The 27,893-nt window shown below is 39.5% G+C and overlaps 2 protein-coding genes across 3 annotated transcripts in view; one reads left to right on the top strand and one right to left on the bottom strand.

Moving 5' to 3' along the window:
• The first annotated feature begins 4,773 nt into the window (after positions 1 to 4,773).
• Positions 4,774 to 12,188, top strand: rec114 (REC114 meiotic recombination protein). The gene is made up of 7 exons (XM_085765237.1): positions 4,774 to 4,781; positions 4,919 to 5,051; positions 6,377 to 6,466; positions 9,432 to 9,515; positions 10,341 to 10,514; positions 11,624 to 11,689; positions 11,947 to 12,188. The coding sequence occupies exons 2-7, from the start codon at positions 4,968 to 4,970 to the stop codon at positions 12,109 to 12,111; spliced, it is 663 nt and encodes a 220-aa protein (XP_085621363.1). The 5' UTR covers positions 4,774 to 4,781; positions 4,919 to 4,967; the 3' UTR covers positions 12,112 to 12,188.
• Positions 12,189 to 12,349: 161 nt separating this feature from the next.
• LOC146989883 (neuroplastin-like) overlaps positions 12,350 to 27,893 on the bottom strand; it is a 33,332-nt gene continuing 17,788 nt past the window's right edge. For both annotated transcript variants that reach the window (XM_085765214.1, XM_085765225.1), the window contains 7 exons: positions 25,541 to 25,715; positions 24,028 to 24,122; positions 19,499 to 19,632; positions 19,080 to 19,353; positions 13,818 to 13,839; positions 13,603 to 13,676; positions 12,350 to 13,512 (listed from right to left, as the gene is read on the bottom strand). In XM_085765214.1, the coding sequence (XP_085621340.1) occupies positions 13,616 to 13,676; positions 13,818 to 13,839; positions 19,080 to 19,353; positions 19,499 to 19,632; positions 24,028 to 24,122; positions 25,541 to 25,715 (761 nt within the window). In that variant the 3' untranslated portion in view covers positions 12,350 to 13,512; positions 13,603 to 13,615. The remainder of the gene's footprint in view (positions 13,513 to 13,602; positions 13,677 to 13,817; positions 13,840 to 19,079; positions 19,354 to 19,498; positions 19,633 to 24,027; positions 24,123 to 25,540; positions 25,716 to 27,893) is intronic.

Below are 27,893 nucleotides of genomic sequence, written 5' to 3'. Positions count from 1 at the left end.
CTGACAGACATCACAGAGGAGAAGATGGAATGGGAGGCATCCAAACAGGAAGGTATCAAAGACCAACAGTGAAAAGGCAGAAGACTGATACATGCCTAACCAGACAAGTTAAAGCAGAAGTAAGCGATCCGGTTGTTTTGGTTAGCTTCCTGTCAGCCGATGGAGTTAGCAGTCCCCACCCTCGTCCCTACGTCACCACATTCACGCGCATCCCTTGGCTGCACACACCAGGAAATCCAGGAAAACCTTTGCGGCATCACTGGCACATGACGACCTGGACGAGAGAGAGAAAGATCAATTTATAAGTAAAATCAATCAAAGAAAACGTATACATGGAAACAATTTATCCAGCTTTTTAAATTAACTGGGGGTTACCCAACGTTGCTCAGACCTCCCAAAGGTATAACATCCATTACTCATGCACTCTCTGTCTCTATCTTCTCTTTTCTTGTTCCGCTCACTCTCTCTTTTTACAGGACCAAGAAGCTAAAACAAAAACTTCATTCCGTGAGTTTGCATCTGTCTGTGTGGGCCTTCTCTGGGGTTTCTCCCATTTTCCAAACACTTAATTTAAATAATTGAAAAAGTAAGTGTGGGACAACAAAGTTTCATTAGAAAATTTCCTCTGGGGAAATTTTGATAGGACCACGGGGGGCTACTGCAGTTTTGCAGAAATGTGCAATTTTAAAACAGGGGTCCGTTCTGCTTCTCTCAGAAAATCTTTGTATTAGAGCCAATGAGGAGCAGAGACAGACGTGGCATTTGAGGTTTGGCACTTCTTACACACTTTGGACTACCTCCATTTTACAATGAGAATAGAAAAATATATCTGACCTCAATCTTAAAACAAGTAGCCTAACTTAGTTTGTCATTCATTGGGCAAAACATATCAAGATTTAGCCTAGTGCATAACTATCTGCCCTCCCCGAAAGAAAATAATAATAATAGGCTAATAATAATAATAAGACTTTATTAAGGACACAATCCACAATCCAGAAATACATAAGTCTCTTCTCTCTGATATCTACTCTGGCCCTCAGATCAAATCGAGTGTTGAGGTATTAGCCTACCACCCCTGGTACCAACTTGCAGCCTCCTTAACTTTTGACCTGGATGATATCATCTCTGAGCGCTACGCGGCGCGGCTTGTTTACCTTAAAGTTGTTACTGCTAATACTATGGTTCATTTCTGCATGTTTCTGACTTGTCAGAACAAAATGACCAGCTGGACGAAGTTCAGCTTCCACAGGCTTCCTGTCCCCAACCTGGACTTACTAAAGCTCTGGCTAGTTGCGCTAAAAATGGAGCCGAAGTGGAATCATTATTATCAGAATGAGGCGCTCAGAGATGACATCATCCAGGTCAGAGGTTAGTAGGTCAACCTACAGACCCCGGATGTTGATAACAGGTAAACCCCAGACTCAGAGGGGAATACTGTAGCACTAGTGTATCATAACAAAATAATGATGAAATGAACTAGTGTTATATAGAGGCCAGATTGTAAAAAACGGCAAAAGCAGAAGTAAGCGATCCGGTCGTTTTGGCTAACTTCTTGTCAGCCGATGGAGTTAGCAGTCTCTGCCTTCGTCCCTACATCACCACATTCACGCGCATCCCTTGGCTGCAGACACAGAGAGGACCGCCCCTTTATGCCGTTCTCTCTCCTCATTGGATAAAGGTTGTAGGATACAAGGAAAGTTTTCTCCTCGGCTTACAGCAGAGCAGAGTGACCGACAGACCCGTGTTTCAGACCAAACACTCTATAAAAGTGATTGCTGTCGGAAGATATAACTATTTAAGACTTATATTAACACAAATATTCTGCTTACTTCTGCTTTAATAATCTTTCTCAGGATATTCTGACGCACCTGTAGGCTACATTGGAAATAATTGGAGTAGTATGCAATAGCCTAATTACTTAGGCTACTGCATAGATCTTGACAGCCCTAATTTACACTGTTGAAATCACAACCGACATGTCCAGTGATTTTCAGCCTTCTGTGATTACATTTGTGCCCCCCCCCCCCCTCAAATAGGTGACCCATTCCCAAATTAAAGCAGAAGTAAGTGGTCCGGTCGTTTTCGCTAATGCTGCGTTCCAGGCAGGCTTTTGAAATCGTAAATTACAGCTTCAAGTCACAACTTACGACTTTGTAGCGTTCCAGGCAACCCACTCGTGTTTTTCCGACCTGTTTTACCGGTGAAAGTCACTATAACGGCCACTCGTAACTTCCGACCGGTGAACTCGTACCAGATCGAACTGGTACGACTTCACGGTCGGAAAAATACGAGTTTCCTTGAACGCACCATAACAGTCCTCGTCCCTACGTCACCACATTCACGGCGTCCCTTGGCTGCACACACAGCCCTGCATGCCGTTCTCTCTCCTCATTGGATAAAAACTGTAGGATACGATAAATGTTTTCTCCTCGGCTCAGAGCGGAGCAGAGGGACTGAGAGACCCGTGTTTCAGTCCAAACACTCTATGTAAGTGATTGCTGTCGGAAGATAGAACTATTTAAGACTTATATTAACACAAATATATCACTTACTTCTGCTTTAAAACGGCGGCGAAAAGCGACTTGTTTGCATCCCTGCATTTTAGCAACTTTTTTAAAACCATAATTTCAAATGAGGAGGCCGCTGTCTCTTGAGCACCCTAGGAACCACAGTTACCATCTTTCACCATCTGACCACTTTCACACTTTTCACACTTCAGGACCATGTGATGTGGCTGAATATGCTTCAGCTGTCAAATGTATACACTGGCTGCATTATGTTGTAGAAACAACATCTGTTCTGTGATGTCAGGATATTGATTAAAGCAGCTAGCCTAGCCCTACATTAATTTTGTCTCCTTGAGTGGATCCCGTGATTGTGGAATTAAGTGACAATGAACTTCATTGTTTTGTACAATTAGCCTACCTTTTCATTTCCCATGTCTCCATCGGTGCTACAATAAAAACAACAAAAAATCTGTCTGTCTGTCTAGTGTGCTCTCCACTATGTGCTACCAGTGTTGGAAATTAATTTGCAATCCAATTATCATTATTATGCCGAGCTGTTTTCCAGTAGGACAGTGCCCTCATTGCAGCAATGTACACCAGTCATCAGTCAGTCACAGTAAAGGTAACAGGAGGACTTGGATGAAGAAAAAAGAATCGTTTTGCAGCCAAGGACACCAACAGAAAGGAGAAAGTCGTGCAGTAGCTGGGTCATTCCAGAATTGGAGGACATTTAAGGACTGAAACACCTCAAAATTTTACTATTTATTTGATCATTTTCTGCTATATATTTAAGAAATACAGGTAATTAATCATCAAATAATTATGTTTGGCCAGCTCAGGACTCAAAGTGACACTTTTTATTAGATATTTTATATATTGTGTGTGCTGCTTGGTGCAACCCTGTTACCAATACTCAGGAACCTGTAAAGGTATTATAAAAGTATTTATCTATAAATATTTGCCAAAATACATAATGAATATAATCATACACACTACCAAAATGACAATAGGATAAACCCTCATGAGCTGATACAGTCATTTAAGATAATGTTAAGATAAATTACACAGTAACAGGGTTGAAATTAGAGTAACAGGGTTGAACAAAGTAACAGGGTTGAATAGATTCATTACTTTTGATTGTAGATTATGACATAAATCTCAACCCTGTTACTCTGAAGTAACAGGGTTACAAGTAACAGGGTTGCAAATCAATGCTTATGTCAGCTGTTTAGCAGAAGAAAGATGCTAGCTATGGAATGTAATGTTACTGTAAGGTTGAGAACAAACTTAGTTATTTAAAGGAACAAAGAAAACTTTATTTTGCCTTATTCTGGTAATATGAGTAACAGGGTTGCATTGGTTAGAGTGACGCACTCAATCAGGGCAGACGAAATATGAAAAATATGAAAAATAGAAGAGAGGACTTACCTTGTGTCTACTCCTGCTATTATCTAACAGTTTGATAATACAAATTATTTTGTGTCATGTGTCTCATACTTCTTTTTCTTCTTCTTCTCTGCTAAAAAGGTTTTGGTAACAGGGTTGCGTGGATGTTGTGGGACACAACTTTAGTGCAAAATTACTTTTATTTAAAATATGTTTATGATTAAACTAAGTGTTTTTACACTTACAAAAGACATAAATCAACAAAATCATACAAAAAAATTAAAATTTTAAACTTATTTTAACCGCTTTATTTGACATGCATGTTGGCCATTAAGAGGGTGGGACAAGAGAAAAAGGCCATTTTAGGGGGTGCTTAGAGTTATTTTGTATTTTAAATAATATTTTGGAACCAGTTTTTGTATAACTATATTTATATTTTGTCTCAGAGTAATTATAATTTTCACCACAAATGCAAGTTTTGGAATTTCATGCATGATTTATTGAAAATGAATGGGTGGGACATGAAATGTCCTCCAATTCTGGAATGACCCAGCTATGTTATAGTGAACAGCAAATCAACCTCGGAAAGGCAAAGTGATCTGTTGCTTAACTTACATGTTCATCTCGCTTGATATGGCTGTTTTCATGTTAGCTTGTAGTTCTGCCGTGATCTCGGGTCTCCAGCTCCGCAGCACAGTGAATCAAGAATAGCTTACGCTCAGTTGGCGAGGGCGACCGCATTTGGTCGGAGCAGAACCGTCTGTGGACATGAGGACCGACTCCATATTTTTTCCGCTCAGTTCAGTTCGCATTGACCGCCACTGAAGACGCGCGCTGCGGCGGCGGACCAGAGGCCCTCACCTAGCTGCCCCCGCCCCGACAGGTCAGTTGTTTAACTCGGTTGAAAGCTCTCTGATAGGCTATACCCGTATTGTCAAGTGCCAGATGCAAATGTATCACCCTGGTGCGAACATGCAGTCTTTCATATAACGTTACACTCACCCTGTTTGTTACTTAGCAGGTCAGTGTTTATTCGCTGTGGAAAATATCTCGAACAACTTGTCTCCAGGAGAAATGGCCGCCAACCAGGTATGGCGTTTGAAACGCTACGCCCGTTTCACCCCAGGTCTCAGAGAGAGGGGAGGAAAGCCTTGGACGGTATGACATCTGCTCTAAACTACACTTGTAGCCGTTGAAAAACATTATGCTAGCTAGCCGGTTGAGATTAGCTTTGTTAAGCTAATGCTAGCTCTTGGTAGTAGCAAAAACAGCCTACTGCAGTAGCCTGACATTCAGCTGACAGTGTTGCTGGTTTATGGGCTCAACATCATTGTGTGCAGTGCACACATGCTTCGAAGCTCCCTTCAAATATTGTTGGTTGTAATCAGTGTTTTGTTATTGGGGCTAACATATAGGTAGTCAAAGGACAGTCGGCTAGCATCACTGTGTAGGTCATATGGTAAAAGTTGAAAAGAAGGAATTAAGGATCTTCAGTGTCTTTATGCAAGTGCTTTGAGGATCCTTGGGAACTAATATTTGAAGGGAATATGAGGAGTAAAGCTCCCTCTACAAATAAGACCATTAGACCAAATCTTTAAATTGTAAAACTGTTATAATCCAGACAGAGATCCTTGAAGTGCAATATCTCCTCTTAGTTGAAATAAATAAGTAAAAAAGGTAATTCATTTACACATGATTGACGTTCACAACATAAGAATTGCTTCTAAATGTGTTATGAAATTCTAAGTGGTTGGTAAATTTCCCTTCATTGATAGACGAACAAATTATGTTTAAAGTGTGTGAGAGTTTAATAAACACTTAATAAACACGTTTTACATTTCTCAATGTCCTGTATGTGTTGGGTTTCAAAAATATTAGTTTTAATGGAGCTTGACAGATGGTTAAGAGATGTGGGAATAATACTGTTTTCTTTGCTGTAAAGAAAAAAAGACTGGCATATAAGATTGTGGCTTTGTCTTTCATTGACTGCATCAGACTCTAGATGGCAAGCTGGAGCTGCAGTTTCTGAGTGAAAACAGGAGTTGAGGACTGTGAAACTGAAGTGTACCCTTGTACATTATATTGTATGACAACTCATGAGAGTTTGGATACAGTCGCACACACTGTCATTAGACCTTGTGGGGTGTAACACACAGTTCAATTTGTGAGCATGGAAATACATGAATCTGGCTGATTTTATTTTTTTTTAAATATTGATTTACATTGGATCATGGAACTTTCTAAAAATAAGAAAATTGAAAATGACATCAAATACAGAGCATGTGACCAAGTAGTCCTTCAGTGCCCTCAAAATATTATGTGATAAAACAATGTCTATGACATGCCTCATTTAGTTACATTATGGTTTAACCAAAGACCTAATGCCTGCCAAAATGTGCTGTAGAACCATCATCAGATGATCAAGAAGATTAATCACTCACCGTAAATTTGCCCTGCTTAATATTCTCTTCTTTTTTTACCAGGTGTATGAGACAAAAGGCGGTCAACCTGAGATTGTCCTTACATTTTTGGAATCTGGATATTTGCATGTATTACAGGATCGGGAAAGTTTGGTAAGTAAACAATATGGCGTGATTGTTTTAATTTTGTTTCCATGGATTGTCTAATGCTGAATCCGTGTCCACTCTATTGTGTCATCCAGCCTCATGCATGTCCATGTTGTTAGTGAGAAGGCTATTCTTTCAATTAACTTCTTTACAGCTCTCTGATGTGTGCAATAATTTAATACCATTAATCTACTTAATTTATGTTATTGCATATTACAATCCTACCAGTTCACTGCCTTTACTGTCTTTCAAATGAATGGTCTGAAATTCAACCCTTCGGGAAAGGGAATGGAGAAAAGATTGGTTGGTCAGATTATTTTCCATATGGTATTTACCTTAAAAAGATTAGTTATTATTGATTAAGTTATGCTGAACTTGAAGTGCCAAATCACATGGACAAAGGCTATTCAAATGATGGTGGAGTAGTTCAGCACAGTAACCAGAGACTTTCAGCTCATACAATCCGATTATTCTGGCTGTAGACACTGGATTAGTAGCAGATGTCAGTGCATAAAACACTGTGTTGCATAGATGCTGCATGTGTACCTTTACTTGAAGCTCTGTTATTCAAAAAATAAATTGTGGCTATAGGGGAATTGCTTGAAATAATTTACGGCTGCAGCTGTGAATGTCATGCTCCGACACTTGCAATTTGTAGTACGTCACAGTTGTTATTATTGGTTGTCCTCCCCCATGTGGAGGGGACACTGAATATGAATTCTATTAATTATTTGTAACGCTATTCCAAAGTGGGATTCTTGACTCTTCATTCAATTGTGTACATGCATCCTTAAATGCTTTGTTATGTTATTACTGTGATGGTGTTTCCTGACCTGGCTCCTCTGTATTCAGCCACACGTTTCTCAGATCTCGCTATTTGTGTGTGTGTGTGTGTGTGTGTGTGTGCGCTTGCATGCATGTGTATGTGCTCGTGCGTGTGTGCATATGTGTGGGTGTATGTGCTGGGGTAGGGGTGGGGTTGCTTTTAAACATGTAAAGCACTTTGTGCTACATTTTTAATGTATTAAAAGTACTTTATAAATAAAGTTTAGTATATTATTATTATTATTATTATTTACTAAGGATCCCCCTTGAATTTAAAGAAATAAACAATTAGCTTTATGTAAAGAGACTATGTAGTGGCATTTTCAACAGCACATTTTCCAAAGTGGCAAACTAAAAAGGGATGTAAATGACAGAACAGAACAGAAATCTGCTTTCCAGATAAAAAGCTTCGATGGAAGCTGTATGAAATATTCTGCTGAGCAGCTTGACATTTCTGCTCAAATCTTATGGGACTTGACTGTGAGTGTTTTGGTTGGATCAAGCCAAATGTCCCTCATAACCTACCGAGTACAGGTTCAAAATCGGTTAAAGAACTTCTATTGCGAAAGATTTGGCTCACAAAAAGCTAAAAACCACCACAGCCTTGGTTGAGATTAGGATTTGGTTGCAAGATTTTAATGTGGTTTATTGCAAATGCACTTTACATTGTTATCTTCTCTGTGCACTGTTTTTTCAACCTTGTGAGTTGTGTATATTAACTACTAGACAATTAGGCCGAATGCAGCTGTGGACAGTCATGCCACACCGTAACCCCCTTTATCAGGTGTGCTACACTATAGTAGTCTGGTTCAGCATGTGAAATAGTAAGAGAAAAACATGACTTGGCATTTTTACCAGGCCTAAGTTTGCTTTCTGCTCCTCAGACAAAAACATTTAAGGGACTTCTCAGTGCCTCATTAATGGTGTTCTGGCAGGGCACACGGCTATCTTGCTGCACCAGGGTGTTGAGCCAGACAGATATTCAGGTCAGACTGCAGAGAGCTTTCACCGAGGATGATAGACTGGTCTATTATAGCTTGGTGCAGTGAATGCTCAGAAACTTTCAATACAGAGAGCTCAGACATCTAGACTACATGATAAGGACAGAAGGAAACTTCTGGGACTGTCTTTGAACAATGCAGAAATGGGCTGTATTAGAGAAAGTCGGGGTGACTGTGGAGCTTTAGTGCTTTCCTTAAAATATAAATACTCCCGACTTAACAGGCATCACTGATCATAATAAAGATGATGATGTTGAATGCTATATCTCTTGAAAATATTCTTGCTGGATGTCAAATAAAGGGAAAAACCCACCGCAAGCCACTAGAACAGCTACAGCACACCTTGGCATTGATTCTTGGAAACCCCTGTTGGGAGATGAATGCCATTTTTCCAATAAATATTCCCTTATTTGGTCCTTTCATGATGTTTGTGAAGAACCTGTCAGTGCTAAATGCCCCAAAGGTGTATGCTTAGGCTTAAATGTGGTGACTGACTGATGAGGCCATAATGTGATTACTGTGAATATAAATAAATACCAAACAGCATGCTGCCATATGATTCAAATCATTTGTATGTCCCTCAGAAAATATTTACTTTGCGTTTTTTTAACTAATGCATTCAATTTTATTCCCCTGCAAAAGCTTTTCCCCCCTGCAACACAGTTAAGATAATTCCTCTTTGAATAACATAGCATAACAATTTAAATTTCAAAAAAAAAGAAAAAAATATATAACTTCACCGGAAATGCAAAAGTCAAAACAAGTTAATATTTAAATTAAAATATTTAGGTCACAATATCAGGCTACCATTTATTATTATAAATGTTTGTTGAATTGTTTCTATCATGAAAAAGCTTGTAAGCCCCAAACCTGAGGTTCAGAGGTTACTGGGTGAATAGAGACCCCTGCAGGCAGGTCCAGGTAATATTATTTTTCCAGTCTTCCTGATGATGTTAGAATACTTACGTGTGTCCTTGACATTTATCCAGTGGTTTGAAGTGAATGAGTGGAAATTGAGATGATTTTACTTGGCACATTTGGTATAGTTTTTACATGAAGTGTTTTTTGTTATGTTATCCAATCACTTAATGCAGCTTGTATGAAAACCGTTTGCTAAAGACTTTCATTCTCTGGTCCCTTCTCAGGATACCGTCCCATTGCTCTGTGGCTCAGACTCTATCAAGGTAGAGCAGAAATCTGATAACCTGATACTTCAATTTAATGTGAAGGTGAGTCGTGAGATGCATTGCAATCCCATGGTGAATAGTGGTTTCTCAATGTCTGACCTAATACCTTAATTCACTTTGTAAGATGAAGATGAAGTGAGGCTAATTATATTCAAGATCAATATGATTATTTTGATACAGTTTATTCTAATGCCATAATGCTGAACAGCTTCACTTATATAATTCAGTTAAAATTTTAGGGTTCAGACATGAGTTGCCTCTGTGTTTACCAAACCTTTTTTTTTTTTGTCTGTCAGTTTTGGCGCTTTTCCACTACACAGTCACGGTACGGCACGGCTCGGTAAAGGTGTTTTTCCACTACAGCTGAGTTCTCTAGTTCCTCCTCAGTGGGGGCAGGGTAGTCGCAGGGGCGATCGCAGGGCCGCATTGTCCGTCTCTCTTTTTTCGATCTGTTCGTCAGCTCCAAACTCACTCGTCTGCACCTCGATTACGGACCACAGCGTGGTTTTCCACACAGCATCATTTAACTCGGGTGAAGGAATAACAACAGTCTCGATACAGATCAGTGGTCGCTGTTGCCGCTCTGTTTTTGAAATTTCCGGGTTGGATTCTCATGTTGGACACAGCGCTCGCACTCGTCCAGTGACGATGCTCTGTCCAGTCAGTGGAAGGCAGTCGGCTGACGTCACGTTTTAGTATTGCTTCGACTCGCTTGGAACCAGGGCCGAGGCGGTACTAAAATAGTACCTGGTACCAGGTACTAGGGGCTAGTGGAAAAGCAAAAAAAGCGTGCCGTGCCGTACCATACCATACCGCGCTAGTGGAAAAGCGCCATTTGAGATCAAATGTATTTGTGGGTTTCTGCAGGGAGAGAGCCGCATGATAAGGATGCAGTTTGATGGAAGAAGCAGGGCAGAGGCTATAAAGGGGTGTTCAAGTGCTGTGGAAAAACTGATGGAGTACTCCCAGGTCACCACTCAGGATGACGCCCCTCCACCCCATAATCAGCCCCCAACTGAGGTCTCTGCACCAGTGATACAGGTTGCCCACTTTACAGTTCACTAAAGAAAATGTCTGTGTTGGAACCAGCATGACACTGACAAAATGCATTTTCTATAGAAGTCCTCAAAAATACTCTTTGTGCGTCTGGTTTGTAGCTGCTTTTTTCTGCCATGTTCCAAGTTTGATGGGAAGGAGCCACTGAGCTCAAATAAGCATGTGTTCTTATTCTAGTTTCTAAATTTAAAAATACATCAGTGTCATGTAAATTGTCACAGTGGAAGTTACACCCACTGCTTAGTCGACATTATTGTCACAGTGCTGTTACCAGCTTTACTGTATGAGCAGCGGCCACATTGTCCTCACTAGATGGTGCTGTTTGCAGTACTGTTTTGTTCTAAATGCTGACTCTACAACTGCAGTAGGTGGAGTGAGATAGTCTATATACAGCCCATGTATCATTAGCCAATCACAATGCAACATATGGTGTAGAATGCAGTATGTCCCAACCCAAACACACACACGCAGACAGGAATGTAGAACAATAATATAATTAATTTGTAAATACAACCATCAAAGTGGCATACCCCTTTAAGCCACTGAAGAAAGTAGTTCTTAATATTGCCTTTAACAGTCAAATTGTTGATAAGGAAAACAAACATTTTTGTTCAAAAGCTAAAAAACAACAACAACAACAACAACAACAACAAAAGAAGAAGAAAAAAAAACATGTCATCAAAGCATTTAACCAGCTGAAAAATACACTCTACAAATCACACAGGGATGAGATTGTTGGTGTCTCATGTCAGTACTTGCCTTTTATTTATTTTCAAACTTGAAAACACTCAAGAGGATATGGTTAATTAGAGACTGGATTCTGAGTCAAACTTAGATCCAGCTCCTCTGGGCTTCATAACATTTAACACGAAGGACTGAGAAAGGAATGGACTCTGCCATGGGGTAGAATTTGACCTTTAACAAACAGACTCACTGAAGGAGTTCACAGTGAAGATGAAAGGGCTTTGACTGGTGGATATCTTTCAATTAGTAATGAAGCCATTGATTGGCCTCTTAACCCTGTGGTTTCATGCCGTGTTTGTCAAATCTTTTTTCTTCTTTTGCGTGTCACCCTGTGTCTGCAAACCTGGCAGGGGAAGGCTGTGGGAGCTGAGCCTGAGGTTGTCCAAGGACCATTGTCCATCAAGCGCCTTACACAGGTATTGACTGGGAAAAGTGGGAGGAAGTAAACAGTAAGTTATCCACAGCCGACAGCTGCTAAAAATTGAGATAGCCCCTATGCAACATATTAACTGTAAATATGTGTTATGTTTAACCATGGAGACAAAGATTTTTACTGGGGTATAGGATGCTTAATCAATTTGTTGCTGTAAATTATCGACCATGTCTTAGTCGATCCTCAAGGGACTGTTTCCTATATTTTGACTCACTGAAATATTTTTTGGACCATCCACAGCACTTCCTGGGAGAGACTGCTGTGACTCTGCCTCAAATATATAGCCACGATTCTTTGGCACAGGGTGACTTGGAGCCAATCCTTCGTGTTTGTTTGCTGGATCCCAGCTTTCCTGCATTTGTGGAGAAGGTGGAGGGGGAGCTGAAGAAATTGCTTCAGGACTGAAGACTCCTAGCAACAGCTGAAGGCAGATAGGTCAAGTCAGTGCAATGTTTTTCTTCTTATACAGTTTGTGTAGGCAGTACCTGTGGCGATTTTGTGCTGTTCTGCCAATGTTGTTTGAAATGTTGTTACATATTAGTTGTGATGATACACAGCCCAAAGAGCATGTTTTCAGCTGTATTGAATTTAGGTGTTCAGAGGAAGAATTTCCAAAACAAACCCCAAAAAAAAAAAAAAGATCTGGATTCATTTTTAAACGTTTTATTCAGAAAAAAAGTATTGGTCTCACTCATATGTTTGATCGTGGCTATATACTCTGGTCCCTCTGTTCCCACCTGAATGCAGGTCCATTCCCACCGCAACACACATGGATACATTGTATTGAAAGAGGAGTCATGCAGCTACAGCAGTGAATTTTGCTATGCCAGCTTCCAAGTGATCCCACAATATTAAAGCTTCACTGAGTAAAACAAACTGCCCTCCATATATCTATTTAAGAATACATATTGCATAGGATTATAGCCATGCTATACAGTTAAAGAGAAAAAATAAAAATCAATTCATGAAATTGGGATATATAAAAAAAATATTATTATTACTTTTTTTTTTTTTTTTTACAGATTTCCTATCATTTGAACACTCATACTTTAACATATACAAGACACCTAAGTTACTCTGGAAATTAAGTAAAAAATAATACACATTATCATTTTAGTTTAGATAGTTAAACACACAGTAGTCATTTTCTGTTATCACTCTCAATTAAATTTAAATACTGCCAGTCATTGAAGCCCTTGCTTCACAATAAAAGATCTGTTAAAAGTGGACGTTTTGTCACAAACTCAAACAGTTAAATGACAATGATATGCTGTACAAATCTTTAAGAACAAAGTAAAGCAAACTATATATATATATATATATATATATATATATATATATATATATGTATATTTATATATATATATATAATTTTTTATAAGGATGACTCCATAAAAAACATAGGTCATTTTGGATGCAAAAAAGCCACACGAGGGATAACAACAGAAAATGTATATTCTGAGTATCCTATTGCGTAATTATCTTGCATGCATTGTACATGATATGTAATACAAAAGGGATCACCTCATTTGAGGACATGATAAAATTAATTAAGGAGACATCAACAGCACATTAAAAATGTGTACACCTTTGTGGTGGTTTTCGTCATTATTCGTCATCCTGAAATCTCCATGTAAGACTGAATAAGGCATGCTTAAGACAGCCATTATGTTCTTTTTGTTGCCAGTGTTATGCTGATATTGTTTCTCATAAAATGAGATAAGATATGCTTTTTTGAAAACTGCCCGGAGCGCTATCCACCGCTGATACCATCTCGTTGTCAAAAATGCAGTTTAGCCATCTCACCTGTGAAGAAAATCAAGACAATATGTAACTATGGCTAATCCTCTCATTGAGTTCTATATTTAGCCCTCGTCCTCTACAACAGTGTCTTACTTGAGTAAATTGCTTATTTTGTATTCCTCTGGCGAATGTTTTTGTCCTTGTGGTTGTTTGTTGAATTTGTTTTCCTACAAAAAGAAGCAGTTTTAATTAAGTGACGATAATAACACAAAATACAGCACTGAGTATATTATATACGTATATACAGTATATGTATATATACACACACACACACACACATATAGGAAGAGGGATATTCATTTACTTACATTGGCCCAACTGGTTCATCGTCTATGACATGAAGACAGAACAGGACAGAAACAGAACAAAGACAAATATGAGATACAGATAAAAGAAAAATACATGTTGTTGTATGTCTCAGTACATTTTCACAGGCAGCTATTAGTTTACAATCATTTCACTATGATATGAAAATTTGTTTGAGATTGAATTTTGAATCCGTCCAACAATGAACAACAATACTGTGTGATAAAGCAGCTGAAAGCCCAGATTTCTTTGTAACATTGTAATACTGATGAAGTCGGAGTCATGCACTGGTGGGAGGCTCTGTCATCAGAGAAATTCGAGTCTGTTGCTGAACAGCTTTACTGTATATGCACAAGTTCTGGATCTGATAAACGGCCTCAGAGAGAAATTACTAAGCAAAAACAAGAGTGTAGATTTAGACACTTCTTACATTAAGGAAGGTTTCTGGACCACACAAAACTCATTCAGAAAAAAATATATAACTGTGCTTTAAATGGTCAGTGGTGACATATTTGTTGTAGAAGGGCTTCTTCTGTGAAAAACTGTGTTATGATCTTGTAAACAACCACAGCTTTATCGCCAAGCATTTCTAATTTAACCTCAGATGCCATCTGAATCTCAAGGGGTTCCAGTTCATTGCAGACTGAGCATATGTGTAGGAGAGCTACAGATGGCTCACTTAAAGCCATCTTTTAATTACACTAAGAAATGTCATAGTGATTCTGGAAATGCCTAGTTCATGGTTGTGTTATTATAACTGAATTGGCATTAAAGAACATGGAGCTAGTCAAAGCTTTCAGAGGATCAGCATATAGAGGTTGTATCAGTTCCCTGCAGTGCACAGTGGTTAATGTCCCTATTCAGTGCAAATTTCATTCAGATGTTCAACATTTAATAACTTCCTCATTTGTGCAAACATGTGCAAAAGAAGCTTATCCTCTCCATACAGCAGTGCAATAAATAACATACAATAGGCTGTCACAGTCAGAGATACTGCAGGAAGAGGAACTGTATAATGAATAATACTGAATACCGTGGCACTGAGTGACAGGTTAGTTCGAAAACTCACAACCTCAGGGTTGACAAGGTGGTTGGTGTTTAGCATACAGATGACAATATGTCAACAAGTAAGTAACCAGTCACAGTGAGATATTTTCCATGCAGTTACAAATCTGAGATAAGCAGCATTAGCAGCATTCCATGGCATTAATATGGAGCAGGTTATGGCAGTTATATGTTAGACAAAAAAAACATGGTTCTGTGATCATTTGGAGGAGAATCCGTTGGCATATCCATCCTTTTCACATTTCATATGCAAACACCGCAAAAGCTACGTTTGCTTTGCAAGCACATAACAAATAACAGATTTTTACTGTGTGAGGTGCATAATAATCATTTGATCTCTGTTATCTTTATTTTTTAAGTGAATTGAACAGACTTTGAAGTGACATACAGTATACCTTATGTAGGTGCACATTTATCGAATCTTGTGTTGAGCGGTTGTGTAGCAAATCGTCACACAGCAAAATCTGTAATTTTTAGCAACTGGTTTTTGAAACACAGGATAGAAAATGTCAGCCTCTGCCTCAGAGCCTTTGGCTGCGTAGTATAAAAGTGTTCAAACACAGCTAAGCCATCGGGAGACCAGAACTCATAATGCACGCAGACAGGGGCCAAAACCTCTGGGAATATGGGATGCTAAAAGGAGATTTTAGAGAGGCTGTGTGCATCGTGAGCAGGGAGTCCTCATTCCTGATTTGAATGGCATAAACATGACAAATATAATCCACCTTAATCTCTTCATTTTTCCGGTAGATGAAACCAAACTAGAGGCCATGCACAAAGCTTACTTCAGCGGCATAGTTTGTGCATGTATTTTGAGCAAGCAGTCAAGTAGAGCATTTTTCATTTGTTATTTTTTTCTCTAAGTATCAAGTAATTATGCATCTTAGAAAATAAGCAAAGAATATTCGTTTTTATCCTTCACATGTTAAATTAGAAGTTACAAATGCCTTAATAGATTATAGATAAATATGTGACAAATTACCGTGCCAAGCCAAGGAGATCCTCCTACAGAAATCAATTCCATATTAGCATTAATACTATATTAATATAGTTTTAAACCTATCTACAGCACTGGTAAATGTTCACATTAAATGACATGCAATAAGTTAAGTATCAGTAAGCACTGTTTTTATACCACACTTAATAATTCATTCATTTTGAGTGTGTCACCCTAACCCTGACTGAAGTACAGCTAAAGTGTCTATGAGGAGTAAAGAGGTAGAAAATGACAGGGAGAGGAAGCCTCACATCTAAGGAGAGTTTGAACATTGAAATCTAAGACAGATTCATCTACTTAATATTCCTTCAGCCGAGTAAATCTTATTTTGTTTGTGCTGCGTAAATGAAAAGCAGAGTGTATACTGAAGGTTTATTTGTGTAGTCTGCATTAGACTGTGGCGTACAACTATTGCCCAGCTGGCATGATTCATATCAGGAGGGGGAGGGGGCTGTTGTGGTTCTGCATTTTTGCTTGTGTTCATGTTTCGTTCTAAAATGAAAAGTAGGCGGTGCTTCATGAGAAGAGGTCAGACAGAACCTTTGCTGCCTTTGGGCTTTCTGGACAGCTCTCATCGCGTCACATTCCTATCATGTGATTTTTTTTTTGTCTTCCTTCCGAACAAGGGGTTAATTGACCTATGGCTAAGCCATGCCCCCAAACGCGATGAGCCAATCACAGTGCGCATAGCTAGCCCATACACTTGGACATTCTCTGCTTCCACGTCCATTGAAATGCATTGCAGTTAGTCAGTTTTCATCCGTTTTTATATGTTTTTTCTTGACATTTTAGTGCATGGTATACATGCAACTCCGACACTAGGTATCCCAAGAGGCTGGGCGACGGGGTGTATTTTTTTTACCTTTTCCCAAGCCACATCTCAACCGAGAGAAGTGTCTGCTCTGGATAAAGTTATGCGGTAGACCACAACACCAACTAAACGTGAATAAAATTAACAAGGATGTCTACATCTGTTCTAAGTTAAGTCAACAACGTATTTGAGGCAGCATATTGTCAGAGATGTTTAGATGTTAGCCAGTATCACAACTAAGCATAAAGACCACTAGCTTAATGCTAACGTATAATGTAAAACTCCATAGACAGGCTAACAGGAATTAGCCCGTCGCTATCGGCGTTTCGCGGCAACCGACAGCCATAACAGTAAAGCTAAGTTAAGTTTTGGTGACTTCGAGATGATATTTAATCGTTCTGTCTCCAAAAATCATCAACTGCCTCCTGTGAAATGTCTCCTACTGTGACAGCTGCCATAGCGCCTGTCACCGAATGTTGACTGTTTGTCCGAGTGAGTGGAGGGGGCGGGGCTTAGCCATGGGTCAATTATGTCATTGGATGGAACTGAACTTGCATAGAGGGTACAAGAATTTACTAAACGGATGTTGAATTAAAATGAGTACATACAGTACATGTCTTCAGTGGTTGAAAACAATGAACAAATGAATGAGTCAATTGATCCAGCACTTGTACTTACTTTTGTATTTCTTTGCCCACACTAGATGTGGTTTTTATATTTGTACATAGTGATCAGTACAAAACTGCAGATTCTTCAGTGTACAGTAACCTCAACTAGCCACCAGAGTAGGGACCTTGTTAGTATTTAGTTGCTCTGTACTACAACTGCATTGACCTTAAGAGCAACGCTATTCTTTATTCTGGAGATTAGATTTAAAAAGTAGCACAGACATTTAATCATTCATATGTGGTTGTTCTTGAAAAGCGTCAAGTGCGGTTTAACTCCCTGATGTTGCTCAGCTAGATGGGTCTACCCACCCATCTGTAACATGTTTGCTTGAGTTACTAAGTTCATTTCAGGCGCTGACATGGAGTGCTTAAAACTGTCTTAAGTGAAGTCATTACAATGAGCAATGAGTACATCAAGCAGTGCTCATAAGAATGTCCTCCCTTGTGCAGGCAGCACAGTAACCTCTTTCATCGCAGTTCCCTGGCCATGATAAAGGGATCACAAAAAGAACAAAAGCCCATCTTGTGTGAGGAAAGTTTTTAAAAAAAGTTCCACTGAGTATGTAGCAGCAGACTGAGGTTAGAAATTTTCTCATTAATTTATTGTCTTTACTTTTTACTTTATTAATATTTGAAGATGCTAAGATTTCATTTTAAGTTATATATTCACAAGCTGATGAAGCAGTGAAATTAAGTTAAATTAAATCAAGGCATGTTGATTTAGATTTTATTGTGACAGTACTGTAATAGTACTGTATATTGAATTATTATGTCCAAGCCTAAAGCTTTGACCTCAACTGTTTTGTTTTTGGATCCTCAAACAATTGTTTATTTTATGTCTCACTTAAAGCTGTTCAAAACAATTTATATAGTTGTATTTGATGATGTATGTTTAAAAATGGGTTGAGTAGGTTTTTGAACTCACTGAAAATTATGGCCCTTTAGAAAGCGTAAGCAAATTTAATCCAACATCCATCCAAACATTTAACTACCTGTAGACATGTGACACTTTATGGGTTCGGACTAATGGAAATGGAAATGAGTGGAGACATTCATTTTATCGTAACTTGTGTGAAAAAAAAGAACTTAGTTCACTGTATTGAGACTCAGCAATATTGAAGCAAAGGTTGTAATGTTTTTGGATGGACTAGGCTCGTTAAAAACATACAAACTGACGGAAAGAAAAATAACGTCTCTGAAACCATGCAGGGTCTCTCACTTACCACCCATATAGATTATGTTGCCATATGGAAAGAAGGGGGGAATGGAAAAGAATAGTAACCAATTACATTATAAATTAAGTTACCGGTATATATTGGGACTGGTGTTTCCTGACAGTTATCAAAATGCAAACAAATGTGCTGTTTCCATGGTGATTAGTACAGCACAGAAATAGTCAACACTCTTGGAAAAGATAGCTGAGGGCCCCCTGTTGTTGACCTGATGTGCATCTTTAGAGATGTGGCATATATATGTCAGTGTCCTTCCTCCCTCTTTTACTACCAGTCAATAGGTCAGGGACATGAGAAGCAAATACATACTGATTTATCATTATTACAGAAAGTGTCAAAGCACTTTTAAAATATTCCAATATTTTCAAGATCAAACATGACACAAAAATACTAAATTCTCTGAGTTGTGATTTGAGCATAAATAATGTAGTTGCCACTTTCATGGTTTATTATTTAGTGTCTAGGGCTTGTAACAGAAAAAGTTTTCTTACCATCAATAATGTCGTCTGGCCTCTTGCGTTTCTCGTACACAACGATGATGACTACTAGGATTATAATCTCTGCAAGCACACCCAGGAAAGGCCAAAGCGGTGCAAGATGGCTGCGCACCCGTAGTATAGTGGTCTGGGCTGTGTTTCCAATCACATTAGTGGCATTGCACTCGTATATTCCAGGATCTGTGGTTATATCCAGGTTTATTATGTTGAGCTCCGTGTAGTTGTCTCTGTTAGTGATGAAGAAGCGTCCAGTGGAGTTGTCAATGTCCTGGAAAACAATTACCATTTCTCAAAGTTAATTACATAGAAAACAGGCTCATAATAATTGATTTGGAGTAAATATATATAGCATGTCTCTTTTGTTTCTACACATACACACACGGAGATATAAACATACTATACAGTACATGTACCGTATTGGATGTTCCGTCGACTTTACGCCATGTCCAGGTGGGATGAGGGTAACCGACAGACTTACAGTACATCATTGCATTTTCCCCCTCGTTTTTATTTTCACTCCTCTTGTGGCCAGTGATATCAGGTTTTGCTGGGAAGGTGAAATAAATATATAAAAAATTATAATTAGCTGAGTTGGCAGAGGTAAAACATTCAAAGGAACGTTTTAACTCCTACCAGATGGCATGAATAAGGGAATAATGATTGGCTGTTCTGGCTACAGTAATAATTTGAGGTATTCAGATGTCCATATGAGAAAGAGAAGTGTAATTAAGAGTCTCTATGGCTGATTGACTATATATTAGGGGTGTAACGGTTCACCAAACCCACGATTTGGTTCGAACTTCGGTTTTTGAAAACATACTGAAAAACCTTTTGGAAAACTTCCAGAAAGGATTGTTGCATTGCAATATCAAGAACATGAACATGACTTAAGTTATATTAACTTAACCAAATATAACACTTCTCTTTAGACCAGTCCCCTATAAAAATAGATAAAAAAATTAATTTAAAAAACAATATTCGAGTTAATCTCTTAACTATCCAAGGATACAGAAAAATAAACATTTGTCTTAAGACCAGTCTACATTGTCTGAATAAATAAAATAAAAACTTCTTACACCAGTCCGAGGTATAACAATAAATAAGTAAATAATAATTTCAAAAGAGTAATAGTTGCATGATAATCGATAGGCGCTATTTTCTCTCCGCATCACTGCACACTGCAGCTTATCGACAGCTGTGCACATTTCCATCACCTGTTTCACAGTGTTTACTGCTCGGACAGTTAACGTAAATATGTCTGACTATGACACAAGTGATGAAGACGTTATTAGCACAGAGCCAAAGGGAGACCTTTATGAACCTGAATACAGATGCCGAACTTTGTCAGATTGAGTCAGAACGGGCAGAGAGAGAGAGAGCTGAAGAGAGAGGGTGACCGGGTAATGATCAGTAATGCAGCGCACTGAGTCCGTGATGAAAGATCAGACAGACAAACGTAGGCTACACAGACAACAGCAATTAAGAGGACGATTTGTTTTTCTTGCCGTTATAAAGCGCATAGCGCAGCGACACACCAGCCACATCCACTGAGCTCTGGCTCTGCTGACCGGTGGTTAGTTAGCGGTCAGATTTTCTTGTTAAACTCTTTTTACACAAAGTGCAGCCAAACATCAGGCTGAAAGAGAGAGAGAACTAGCAGAGGCTCCTCTGACTGCTGCAGGTGAGCTGGCTGGAGAGCGTAGCAGCACCGTCCTTGCAGGTGATGCACGCTGTCTGTCTGTGTATGTTTGTCGGACTGATCTTCCATCCCAGACTGTGCTGGATTACTACTGATCAGCCGGTCACACTGTCTCTCACAGCTGTGGGTCCAACTTCAGCTTGTCACTTCTCTGTCCCTCCTCTCTCTCTCTGCCCTAATAGGCTTTATGCACAGCTCCACTACATACTGAATTTAAACAAACTCCTTTATTTCCTGTCTTACATTACTGGACAAGCTGATTAATCCAGGTGTGTCTGACTCTGACCCCAGTAGTAGTCACAATAATGGTCAGACACACCTGGATTAATCAGTTTGTCCAATAATGTAAGACTGTAAATAAAGGAGCTTGTTTAAGTTCAGGAAGTAGTGGAGCTGTGCATAAAGCCTATTAAATTTGGCGTATGAGTGTGGGAGGGGCGGGGATGAACCGATCGGTTTAGGAAGACAGAATGAGTTTCTGAACCGAAGTCCTTTGAACCGAGGTTTTCGGCTTCGGTTCAGAACCGTCACACCTCTAATATATATATTTTATAATCATATACTATAAATCATATTGCACCTTTTCCCTTAGGCATGTTATTTTATCACACAGACTAGGTTGCTGAATTTGTGGGTGTTTGTGAGTCTCATATTTCATACATTTGCAGCATTTTCCGTTTGACTCCACTAGACTCACAGGGTTATTTCTTTTTTTGCATTCTTTCTAAAAACGCATTATGAAGGTATTCATCTCGTATGAGGTGAAAGGGTGTCAAACATTTTAACATGTACTATAAATTATTTAGTCGGCTTTTAAAAGCTACAGCTCCCATTAGTCTTTGGCACAGGCGTTGTGAGAGCTGTAGTTGTTGAATGAATGCAAAGTAACCTTGTTATGAGAGGAATACCACTCTGGGATAGACAAAAGCATTTCAATACAATTCATAATGAGGTCATGGAAGAGGGGGATCAGTATGATATGAGAGGCTCCAGATGTTCCCATTCAAAATAATTCCACAGTGAATTCCACAGAAGAGATTTTGAGCCAATGGAAAATGTTGTAAACTGGCTCTTGTTAATGAAAGAGCTGATGATACAAATGCAACACAAAGGTTATGGGTTAATTAAATCAATTCAGGCATATGTCATAAAGCACTCAAACAGATGCCAAGTCAAACTAATCCAGCAATAAGGACAGGGAGTAAGCACCCAAAGGTGAGAAACAGATTCTCTATTTAACTATGCACAGCATCAAGAAGATAACAGTTCCTGCTTTTCCGCTAATCCTCAAAATTACAATAATTCCTTCCATGCAATTAAGCAGGATAGGGGAGACGCATAGAGGGAGCATTTTCCAGTAGTGCATGGATAATAGAGAAGGAGGGGTCTGAGCTCTTTGGTGACATCACCCCACTCTAATTATGGTGCACACGTGCTCCCTGAGCAGGGGAGTGGCCAAGCTCATTTGTGCTTTATCCTAACTGTATTATGTCAGTGACTGACAGCACAGCGACAGCCCTCGGACAGGCACAAACATGGGCACAAACCTCCTTTTCACACTCCTGACTGAGATTACTGCGATTATTAATCTGCATGTGCCAGACAGTGGTAAAGTGACGTATGACTGTGAGGGGGGGGAGTGTGAACAGAGGCAAGGTCATGGCTGTCAGAGAGAGCAGAAACAAACAGAGGGAGATGACACGAAGACGTTAAAGAGACGTGAAATCAAATACTTCATTAGATACTGTCCACAATTTATGTTTGAGTAGGTACATGTTGTGATTTCTTTTGAGAATTTGTGTAAAATTGTGTAATCTCAGGTAGTCAAATGTATTTCTTTAGGGTACTGTGAAATTAGCAATACGCATGATCAATCATTTTCACAGAGAATGTAGTGAAAAATTTGGTAAAACTGGAGAAATGCGAGGTACTGAATATGTATCTGTGGTAAGCTTAGTATCACAGACAATAAACTCCACTCCCGCCACAGAGATGGCTGGGACAGGATTCAGAGCCTTAATCCTACAACATCACAGAACCCTCCATCTGTTGCCTCTGAGCTGAGTCCTGCAAGGATGAGTGTGCCAAGGACACTGTAGGCGAGGGATCTCAATGAACTGCTGCCAGAAGCACGATGCAAAGCTGGCTAGCATAAAAGTGGGCTTGCTACCTGGGTCACAAAAGATGTCAAACACCTTTAGAAAATCACAAGAACACTTAAAAGCTGAAGAGAATGCTTTGTTAAGCTTCAGCATTGGTTCCTACTCTTGACAGTGAAACATTCTGTTATTTTTAATAATTTTACGACATGGGCTCTAGGCCTATTTAAAGGACAAAATCATGCATCATCAGTTTAGTTAAAGCACTGACTCTTTTCTCCAGGGGACAGATAGCAAGCCTCAACAATCACAGGCCTGCAGTCTAGTGATGGCTGGGACACTTCATTTTGAATGGCGATGAGTCCCGTCATCTCACAACCCCAGTGAAAGCAGAACACACACGGTCATCACCCATGTTACGCAATCAGGCAGCGCTTGAAGACAGCCACTGAATAAGAGGCAGGGCATGCTCAGTATGCACCATAGCCATGCCATGGCAAATTGGCTTAAGCACTACACACAGCCAAGATTCTCTTGAACAGGGTTTCACTTGCCCTTTCTCAGAGAGGATTCCTAATTCAAGTTGATGGCTTCGCTGTCAGCTTGAATGAAACCAACACAGTAGTTTAGCTTTGATTGGGTTTTCCAGCTATTTCATACACCGTAGTCGATTTTGTTTTTAACCACTGTTAGCTCTGTGGGGTTAAGAAAAGAGCAAAAATTCACAGACGTTAAACCATCCGTTTAATTCTATTCTTGAAAGAGTAGGATGCCTCCTTGTGGGCTTAATGTTTGCATGTTTTGGTGAGCATGTGCTGTGCCTGTCCACTTTGCTACAGTGTCCTCTCAGTGAAAGCCAAGAGTGACAACAGCCTCAGGAATGCTCCCTGTCATCCCCACCACTCTGCATGAATTCAAACATCTTTGTCAACAAGAGCTCTCTTTACACAGCTTTAGGTGGTTAACTTTTTTCTAGGACACCTTTATCTTTCCATCTCTCAGCAGAAAACCACAGACAACATTACTGTCATCATGCTGCGAGCTAAAATCAAGGTCAGGGTTTCAGAATTCCAGCACGTCACAGAGGTTTTTTTTTTTCAAGCAATATTTTTGACATTCATAAATTACAAAGGTTCAGGCTTACCTTTTACTTCAATTGTTGCATTTGCATTTGGTGCCAATTCAAATGTGTAAACACACATGTATTCCCCAGAATCATCTGCCCGTGGTTTATTGATTCTGCAAAAACATACAACACAGCAACTTATCCCATAAACTGAACATACCAGTCACTCTAATAGCAAGTAATCAAGTAAATAAGTCAACTAATTTCACATTAACTCTGGTAATTAGTTGGGACTACAGCAGTGAAAGCTTGAGGGAACTCCAAGGCCATAGGAGACAACATGTTGGCATTATGCTGTTTTATTACGGAGCAGCAGCTCTGGATTCTGCAGGGAAGGGCACTACAGGCATTTTAGCTGTAATCTTCAGAGTATCACTGATGTAATGTGACAAGGAAGTGACCAATTGGTCTTATCTTGTGGCTAGGGAGAGTCTGTGGTAAGTCTACGGGGGCGACAGAAGCTTTGTGCTTCAATGGTTATATTGTGTGACAGCAGGAACTAACAACTAGTTGGTTCTTTAGGCAATGGCAGAGTTTTTCTAGTTAGTGGCATAGGTATAGTTAAACATTTGTCTTAAGGCAGTATATGTTACATAATGTTGAGAGAGTCTGAGGGTGTCACATTTGTCAGGGTTCTTCACAGGCTTGGCTTTTCACTATTCTCCACTATAGTTCAATACATTAATAGAAAAAAAGAACAATGAATCATCATCTGAATTACAATGTACTGATATTTTGTCGCATTTTTCTGGTTAACCAAGCAGCATAATGCAGTGAAATGTGCCATATAACTAAATTTGTCCAATGTGGCACCATGCCATATGTACACTGCCTGTCCAAAAAAAAAAGTCACACACTCTTTAACATTTCGTTGGACCGCCTTTAGCTTTGATTACGGCAAGCATTTGCTGTGGTATCGTGTTTTTTTGGACGGGCAGTGTATATATATATACTGTAGCACATCGTCAGCCACAAGATCAAGCTGCTATAGGTACTGGCAAATAAAACATGTCTTTTCAACTTAATAGCAAAACATGTTCCAATTTCAACGTATTGAAGTGTGTGTTTCTACTAACTACCAAGGTGCCTGTACAACCAAGCAAGTTTTGAGAAGCTGTCATCTCTCCCGTGTCTGTGAGAAATGCACAAACCACACACACTGACTAGCGAGAGTGTCAACTCTGTGGACTGACCCATTTACAAGAAAGTACCAACAGTTAGTTAGCCAAGCAGAAAAGCAAACTTGAGTTACTCTCATTTTAAACTCAGAGCCAATCGGTGCATTGTCTTGGTCTCAGCAAGCTCCTCTTCTCCAGCATTCCCTGACATGTATCACTCCTGACTTCCACTGTTGGAGACTGAGACTTAGCTCTGCAAGATTATCTCATCATTGTTTTTGTTTTTTTGCTTGCACAGCCATTTTAATTTTATATTAAATGTTTTGAAATACATTCTCATTCACTTTCCATTGCTGAGGGCATTTAACATTATAAAGTTATGCTAACTGCACAGAGGAAAAGCTGTTTGTCACCTGTATACTGTGGTCCTCCGCTCTGTCCTTGTGTTGCTGATCTCGTGTCCATTCTTCATCCAGAAGCTTTCCTGGTGGGGAGTGTGGGCAGTGGTGAGGTTACACTGCAGGGTAACTGGTTTGCTAGAGGAGTCCGCTGATAGGATGATCTGATCAGAGGCACTGATCTTTGGTTCTGGAAGACAGAGACAGTCAAACCTTATCACAGAACTGGGGCTCATTGCTGGTTTAATGCTTCCTCCCATGCTGTAGTAGCTGTAGGCTGTATGCTGTTTTTATACGATCTGTGTAGGAGGGTGTCTATGAAGTGAAGACAAAAGTGCACACAACAAATAAACAAAAGACATAATAAGGATATGAAACAGCTGGAATGTCTTGTGTTAACCATTTATCTTCTGTTTAAAACTGCAGTAACTGTTATTTTTGCTAAAAGCTGAGCATGCAAATACTAAGTTTGTCTGTCGATCTACAGTAATACCATTAATGATACATCAACATTAAATCATAACATCTCCCTAACAACTTAACCGATATTAAAAGATTCATCAAATATTAATTTATATAGCCTACCTATTATACCTATTTTGCACCTATTGCTTGGTCACTGCACTGCATTACTAAATGTCTTCCTGAAATACAGTACGGTCATGCAGACTCCTGGAAGAGATTTCACAGATAGAAGATAAACTGTAGCTGAAGATGGCACTAATTTTTAGATTCCATCATAACACAGGAAAACTGGATGGGCTTTTAAATATGCCTCAGCCTAAGCTCATATGTAAATGTCTTCAGAATCTAGTGTAGAGGTAAAATAAGATATGTGATTGGCGATCTAAGGGCTAGGACTAATGTAAAATTGAACAGTCATTTGACATTTTTACACTACTGCTGAATGACTACTCAAATTACTTCAGCTTCTACGCTGCTAAGCACACTGATACTAAACAATACCAGGGTCCATTTCTCAAGGGCGTTGAGGGAAGCAGGAGGTGTCATCTGAGAGCGAGGTGCCCTTTGCTCTGCCTTGAGTAGTGAGCAGGAAGCCTCCTCGGCCCTGCCCCTCCTCCTCCTCCTCCACCTCCTCCTCCAGGGCGGGCCAACCATGGCAACGATGGAGCCCCCGAGGGGAGGAGCAGAGAGGAGAAGCATCATAATCCTACTACTGGCTGCTGTGGCTGCAAAGCTACTAGCAAGGCAAAACGGAGGAGAGGGGAAAGAAGGGCTACTGAGACTGGCAAGTGACTTCTATCAGCATTCATGGCACCTTTTTCCTGCTATTCTGTATACTCAATAGCTAAGGGGATATTACTCCACCCCCCACCCCCCATTACATCTCTCTCTCCCCCACCAAGCAGGACCACATGGACTATTAATAGTATCTTTGAGACATGCGTACACACAGAACATGAGGTACATAAATTAACATTTAGCAAACACGGCACAGTGGTCCACAGGCAGTTTCACCAAAAGGTTGTTTCTAGGACACCTTGTCACAACTTAAAATGCGGGAACTGCTGGATAAAACATCACCGTATCAGAATGTAAAATATAAAATGCCTAAATGAGTCAAGATGTAGTGAAGCACGATTTCCCCCCCTTTCCTCTTGCAGTCACTCTCATACAGAGTTGCATTTTGGTTAATATTTTATCCAATTTACTTACACGTTACATAATGAGGGGTTAATACTTGAATTTAAAAAAATTGCATAATCGGTACAAATGTGTTTTCTTTTTAACGTCATCTGTAACATTTTTGCCAAGATGTATGAAATCAATTACACAAAACAGCTGAGGCATAGAAACCGACTTATCAAGGTCTATATTTAGGGGAACATTATGTCATTGTAAAAAGGCAGTGTACTCCTGACAAAGGTGCCAGTATCTATGCTGGCACAGGGAGAATAGTGGGCCTCCTGAGCACGTGGTTGAGCTAAATGGTTTGAACCACTCATCCTTCATAAGGATAGGCAATTTTTTAAGACATTCATATGTATGATATAGAACAATGCACATTTGTGGCACTTTGCAGTAGATAACATTAGAGCTTCCCATATTTTAAAAAGCAAAGTCTCACAAATGTGCTTATAATTCAAAATAACAACTTGGCCTTTAAATGTACAGTACTGTATGTCTGTACTCAAAATCTACTGAGATCTGTGCACTTAGTGAAAGCCATACTACATGCATAAAATATGTGTATGTATTTTGGTATGAAACACTCATCTCTAGAAAAGTGGCATGAATACTTGTCATCACCATTGGAATTGGTTGTTACTGGCATAAATTAAAGCTGATGGCAGCTGCTGTTCAAGATTTTTGAAATATGTTTATTCGTTTTCTTGCATGGAGTTAG

The sequence above is a fragment of the Trachurus japonicus genome, chromosome 3, assembly GCF_045865225.1.
Source record: "Trachurus japonicus isolate A0001 chromosome 3, Traja_1.0".
NCBI lineage: Eukaryota > Metazoa > Chordata > Actinopteri > Carangiformes > Carangidae > Trachurus > Trachurus japonicus.
The sequence above is the reverse complement of the archived record's forward strand: the minus strand, read 5'-3'. Positions and strand labels throughout refer to the sequence as shown.

Coding starts and splice junctions, on each gene's coding strand:
- rec114 (XM_085765237.1), top strand. CDS start 4,968: ATGGCCGCCAACCAGGTATGGCGTTTGAAACGCTACGCCCGTTTCACC. Junction 5,052..6,376: donor GGGGAGGAAAGCCTTGGACG/GTATGACATCTG, acceptor TTTTTTTACCAG/GTGTATGAGACAAAAGGCGG. Junction 9,516..10,340: donor TACTTCAATTTAATGTGAAG/GTGAGTCGTGAG, acceptor GGGTTTCTGCAG/GGAGAGAGCCGCATGATAAG.